This window comes from Mastomys coucha, unplaced genomic scaffold (genome assembly GCF_008632895.1).
Source record: "Mastomys coucha isolate ucsf_1 unplaced genomic scaffold, UCSF_Mcou_1 pScaffold4, whole genome shotgun sequence".
NCBI lineage: Eukaryota > Metazoa > Chordata > Mammalia > Rodentia > Muridae > Mastomys > Mastomys coucha.
Window position 1 is genome coordinate 4,359,097 of NW_022196910.1, and position 5,814 is coordinate 4,364,910.

General features: G+C 42.2%; 1 protein-coding gene across 4 annotated transcripts in view; it reads right to left on the reverse strand.

Annotated features, from left to right (window-relative positions):
- The window catches only part of LOC116075666 (zinc finger protein 878-like), a 14,017-nt gene continuing 8,203 nt past the window's right edge, over positions 1–5,814 (reverse strand). For 2 of the 4 annotated variants that reach the window (XM_031348882.1, XM_031348880.1), the window contains exons 2-4: positions 3,982–4,108; positions 3,689–3,749; positions 1–2,555 (exon numbers count right to left, since the gene is read on the reverse strand). In XM_031348882.1, the coding sequence (XP_031204742.1) occupies positions 797–2,555; positions 3,689–3,749; positions 3,982–4,108 (1,947 nt within the window). In that variant the 3' untranslated portion in view covers positions 1–796. Of the gene's footprint in view, positions 2,556–3,684; positions 3,750–3,981; positions 4,109–5,814 lie in introns of those variants that run through there. The other 2 variants (XM_031348881.1, XM_031348883.1) reach the window with 2 other exon arrangements.

A 5,814-nucleotide genomic window follows, 5' to 3' on the forward strand; every position in this document is an offset into this window, starting at 1 on the left:
GTAGTGGCACACACCTTTAATCCAAGCACTAGGGTGGCAGAGACAGGCATGGATCTCTTGAGTTCAAGACCAGCCTGATCTAGGGTTCTAGGATGGCCAGTACGACACAGAGAAACCATGTCTGGAGAAATCAAAGCGGTAGGGGGAGTATGAACTACTGATGCTGGATGTGGAAGCAGACATTTCTCACCCGCACAATGCAGAGGCTGGAACAGGAAGATTTATAATTGGTTCAAGGCCAGTCTGGGTTACTCGGCAAGACTATTTCTGATAAACAAAAACAAATCCCTAATAAATCCCAGTAAGTTCAATATATTTACATAGTTTTCTCCAGATTTTGTACTTTCTAAAGCATTCTTAAACAAAAAATTGTATCCAGTCCTTTACATCGCTGACATTTACGGGACCGAACATATGAAAAATTGTCAAAGGACTGGGCCACTACTCGCTACTCTTGAGTTTATTGTGCTTTGCCAAGCAAAGATTTTCCTGGGGAAGCATATGCACATGTACTAAATGAAGACATCTCTTCCAGTCAAACTTGCTCTTCATACGAACATGGCTTTTTCCTTTTATGAAAGTCACAATATGTAGCCATGGGTGACTGGGAACTCAGTATGTAGATCAGTTTGACCCTGAATTCTGAGACTCCCTGCCTCCGCCTCTCAAGTGTTGGGATTAAAGGTGTGCCACACCATGTCTGGCCTAAAGTTTTCTTTACCCAGGAGTAGAACCAGTAGGTGTTTCACTCGCTTAACCTTTACAGAGGTTTTCTCCACATGCAGTCTTATGGGGGCTATGAAGTCTCTTCAAGTTCTGTGTTCAAGGTTACTGTCTGGTGAGTTCTTCTATGTCTATGGAAAGAGCTATAATAACTGAAGGCTTTCCCACATTCTGAACACACAAAGGGTTTCTCTCCAGTGTGGCTTCTTTCATGGGATTTGACATAACGAAAAGAACGGAAGGGTTTCCCACACTGAGAGCATATAAAGGGCTTCTCCCCGGTGTGGATTCTCTCATGTATTTTGAGATAGCTAGGAGAACGAAAGGCTTTCCCACATTGCACACACGCATAGGGCTTCACTGTGGTGTGGGCTTTCTCATGTCTTCTCCAAGATATGCGGCTACAGAAGGCTTTCCCGCACTGCTTGCATAAATAGGGTTTTTCGCCAGTGTGAGTCTGTTTATGACTGTGAAAGGTACTGAACCAACTGAAGGCTTTCCCACACTGTTTACAAACGTAGGGGTTCGTGCCACTGTGAATTACTTCATGCCTTCTTAAATGATACAAAGAGAAGAAGGCTTTGCCACACTGCTTACACTCATATGGTTTCTCCCCAGTGTGAGTTCGTTCATGTATCTGAACCTGACGAGAAGACCTGAAGGCCTTCCCACACTGTTTACATAGATAGGGCTTCTCACCGGTATGAATCAGTTCGTGGTATTGAAGGGAACCGAGAAAAGTGAAAGCTTTCCCGCATTCCTTACAGACATAAGGTTTTTCTCCAGTGTGAGTTCGCTTATGAATCTGAACTTGCTTCGGAGACCTAAAGGTTTTCCCACACTGCTTACATACATAGGGCTTCTCTCCGCTGTGCATCAATTCGTGGTACTTAACGGAACTGTGACTAGTGAAGGCTTTACCACATTGCTTACACACGCATTCTCCAGAATGAATTATCTTATGTGTTCGAAAAGCACTTTCACAGCTAAAAACTTTCTCACAGTGCAAGCACACGAAGAGCTGCTCTCCTGTGTGAGTCCGTTCATGTTTCCGGAAGGCACCCGAGGAAGCAAACGCCTTACTGCACTTGGTACATTTGTACGGCTTCTCGCCGCTGTGCATCATTTCATGGAATCGAAGTGAACTACGATCCGTGAAGGCTTTCCCACACTGCTTGCACACGTAGGGCTTTTCTCCGGTGTGAATCCTCTCATGTGTCAGAAGGGAACTTGAACGGGCAAAGGTCTTCCCACACTGCTTACACATGTAGGGCTTCTCACCGGTGTGAATTCTTTCGTGTATCTGGAGGGAACTAGGAAAGGGGAAGGCTTTCCCACACTGCTTACACACATAAGATTTTTCTCGGCTGTGATATTCCTCATGCCTTCGGAAAGAGCTGGAAGAGGTGAATGCTTTCCCACACTGCTTACATTCATAGTGCTGTTGTCCACTGGACGGCTTTTCATCATTCTGACTGGATATGAGACATTTGGAGTCTTCCTTACGGTGACTAGTTTCGGGTTTCTCCTGAGTGTGCATCCTTTTTTGCTTCTGAAGGGGTGTGGAAGAATTGGAGGTGTCGCGAGAATCTCGGTGTTCATACAGCTCTTCTCCATCTTCCTGAATGTCATATGGTTTGTGTCCTGGGAGGGGATGAGGGGGGACATTCACAGATAAGTGCCCAATAACCACTTCTTCATAGACATGGCTTTCACACGGGGAAACTCCTGGACGTGATTTCTGGTTCACAGCACACTCTGGAGTCCAGTTAAAGACTTCTGCACACTGATGACCTTCGGTATATTCACAGAGTCTCTCCAACAACTGACTGCTGAGAAAAAATAAAAAGTACATTACTAAGAAATTGCTTACTAATGATTCATCACAAGAAGTGGCAGTTATATTCCCTGTAATAGTTTTTTAAAATGTTTGAACTGTTTGCTTTAAAATTTGGCTTAAGGACATTTACAATAAAAACAAAGGTGATTTGTGTGTGGTTGGGTTATACTGTCTTCATTATTGGCAAGTGCTGAACATCTACATCAAATTTAAATATATTTTTCAATATTTAGTACTATATACAGTTTTGATATACTAGTGACTAAAATAATATTGGATTCTAACATACTTGTATCTCCATAATGACTTATCTTGACAACTGGTCCTATTCTAAAAAGAAATTTTACTTTTGTTTCATACACAACGCATGCCTAAAACTTAGAAACATATCAATACAACATTTTAAATACTACTATGGACAGAGTGAAGTTAGTATCTATTGTAAGATTAAGTTTTCAAATTGTGCTGTGGGAACTTAACCACTGGCTGAACCCAGTGGGAGGCAAGCTTGTGAAAGGTCCCCAGAACTTAAAAGGCCAGGTCCCAGAACCCAGGAGCAAGGTGACCTGGACAACTACCTGGGAAAAAGTAACGAACAACTGCCAGGTGGCTAGCCCGCCCCTGGGCCCTAGCACGAGCCAGCACCAATCAGAAACCACCCCGGACCTTCCTCTTACCCCAGTCTTCCCTTTTGCCCCAGCAACTGCACAGGAATAAAAAGCTGCCTAAGACCTTGCTCGGGGCCAAACTCCTCTACCCCTGCAAGGGATATGAGTCTCGTCCCAGCTTGCTGGAATAAAAGCCTCTTGCTGATTGCATCAAGTTCGCATCTTGATGGTGTTTGGGGTTGTCACTCCCGGGATTTGAGTGTGGGAGTCCTTCCGGGGGTCTCACACTATGAACCATGATATATTATTACTTGTGGTAGGTATCATGGTGCTCCAGCTGTTAGTAACATTAGGATATTCTGACTGCTGAAGGTTAATGTGTCTACAGTTTTGGAGACAATTTGTTGAAGTTAAGACAGGCTGAAGCAGGATTTATTTGTATGAATTAAGTCTCTGTAAAATGTGCCAGCATACTGAGAACTGGGAGAGACACTGCTGTCCCCAGGGTAGAGATTACCTTAGTTTTCTCCAGAGATTTTCAGACTCGTTTTCAATATTTTGGTGTTCCCATTTATTTCCTAAAATATAGACCAAGAAAAATGAATTACTGCTACAGGAAAACAAATAACCAAACACATAGACAAACAAACAAATAAAAAGAACAACTCTGGTTAAATTCACAGTATGAAGTGACTCCACCTGACTTATTTACCCACATGTTTCTTTTCTCTAATCTAATTCACACAGCAGGAGTGGTGAGGGAGAACCATTTCTTCTTTCTTTGGCTAAGTAAGAAAAGAATGTCCTTACCTATACAGGACAGGTTCCTCAAGGTGTCCTGCATCACATCTTTGTAGAGCTCTTTCTGGGATTCATTCAGCATAGTCCACTCTTCCAGGGTGAATTTCACAGCCACATCCTCCAAGGTCAGTGACTCCTATAAAAGCCCACACATATTTCCAGGAAAAAGGGTGAGCCTTACAATACTGGAGATCTAGGAAGTTCCCAATTCATAGGAAGTTGAATATGTTCAAGTCATGGCCTTATTCCATACATACAGTTTCATTCATGCTGATTTATTTTTATACAACAATTCTAACAGCTGATTGGAGATATCTGGTAAAGCAAAAGCAAAATGCAATTACCCCTTGTACTGATAATCTCTACTACAAGAGGTCCCTCTTAAATTTTTCTATAGCAGCTTTCAATTACTTAATACACACGAAAGTCAACATTGACTGTTGTGATACTATATAATCTTAACCATGCTACAGAAAATATTCTACATCTTTTGGCTATGGAAACTACTACTGGGAAGGACTCCTCTCCAACCTAACTCCAAAGAATGGTATGGCTTTTCCAAACAGTTGATGTCAACCATATGCTATTGTTATGATTTCAGGATCTTTGTCATATTTCTGTAAATATGAGAGGTTAACTGATTGGAAAACACATTCTTTTTTTGTTTGGTTGGTTTTTTGTTTTTGTTTTTTTCGAGACAGGGTTTCTCTGTATAGCCCTGGCTGTCCTGGAACTCATGCTGTAGGCCAGGCTGGCCTCGAACTCAGAAATCTGCCCGTCTCTGTCTCCCAAGTGCTGGGAATTAAGGCGTGCACCACCACTGCCCGGTGGAAAACATTCTTTGCATGATGAATATTAAAGAAGCTAGCTGAGTGGATGCAATTTAATCTCTTGTGACAACTTTTTAGGGACCTTAGTACAACCTCAGTGAATGACTAAAGATTTTTGGAAGCACGTATCTGCTTTCTTGTAGACCACTCTTAATTAGAAATGGAAAGCTGGGCATGGTGGTGCACATCTTAAATTCCAACACTTGGCAGGCAGAAGCAGGTGGACCTCTGTGAGTTTAAGGTCAGCCAGATCCAGAGGTACATAGGGAGGCCAAGCATCAAAACAAACAAGCAAATATTGAATTAATTATTCATGCATTTATTATAAATAAAATAAAAACTGAATGGAACTCTTTTTTTTTTTCTTTTTGGTTTTTTTGAGATAGGATTTCTCTGTATAGCCCTGGCTATCCTGGAACTCATTCTGTAGACCAGGCTGGCCTCAAACTCAGAAATCCGCCTGCCTCTGCCTCCCAAGTGCTGGAATTAAAGGTGTACACCACCACTGCCAGGGGATAAATCTACCTTAAAGCTTTGTTTATAAAAAGAAAAAATTTCCTTACACTTCCAACCTTAGTGAACTATATTTACTCAGGAATGTTATAAAGGGGGATAGGAGAGGCAAGATTACAGTTCAGTAGCCAAGAGTACTTGCTGTTCTTGCAGAGGGTCAAACACCCACATGAGACAGTAACTCCTGTTGGAGGGGATCTGATGCCCTCTCTGGCCTCAATGGACATCTGCATCATACACATACTGGCAAGCAAATGTAAATAAAAAATAAAATTTAAAAAGAGGTGGGCCATGGCAATCATGAGCTTTCAGCACTACCATTACAAACCCGGCCTTCCTAACAGTTAGCTATGAGTGGGGAAAAGGCTGGCTCATGGGGCCCAATCGCTTCTGCTGATCCATGGTAACTAATAAAGACACAGGGAGGGAAAGATGAGGAGTAAGAGATTGTGTGGGGGAGAATAACCAGAACACATCTCATATATATATATATATATAT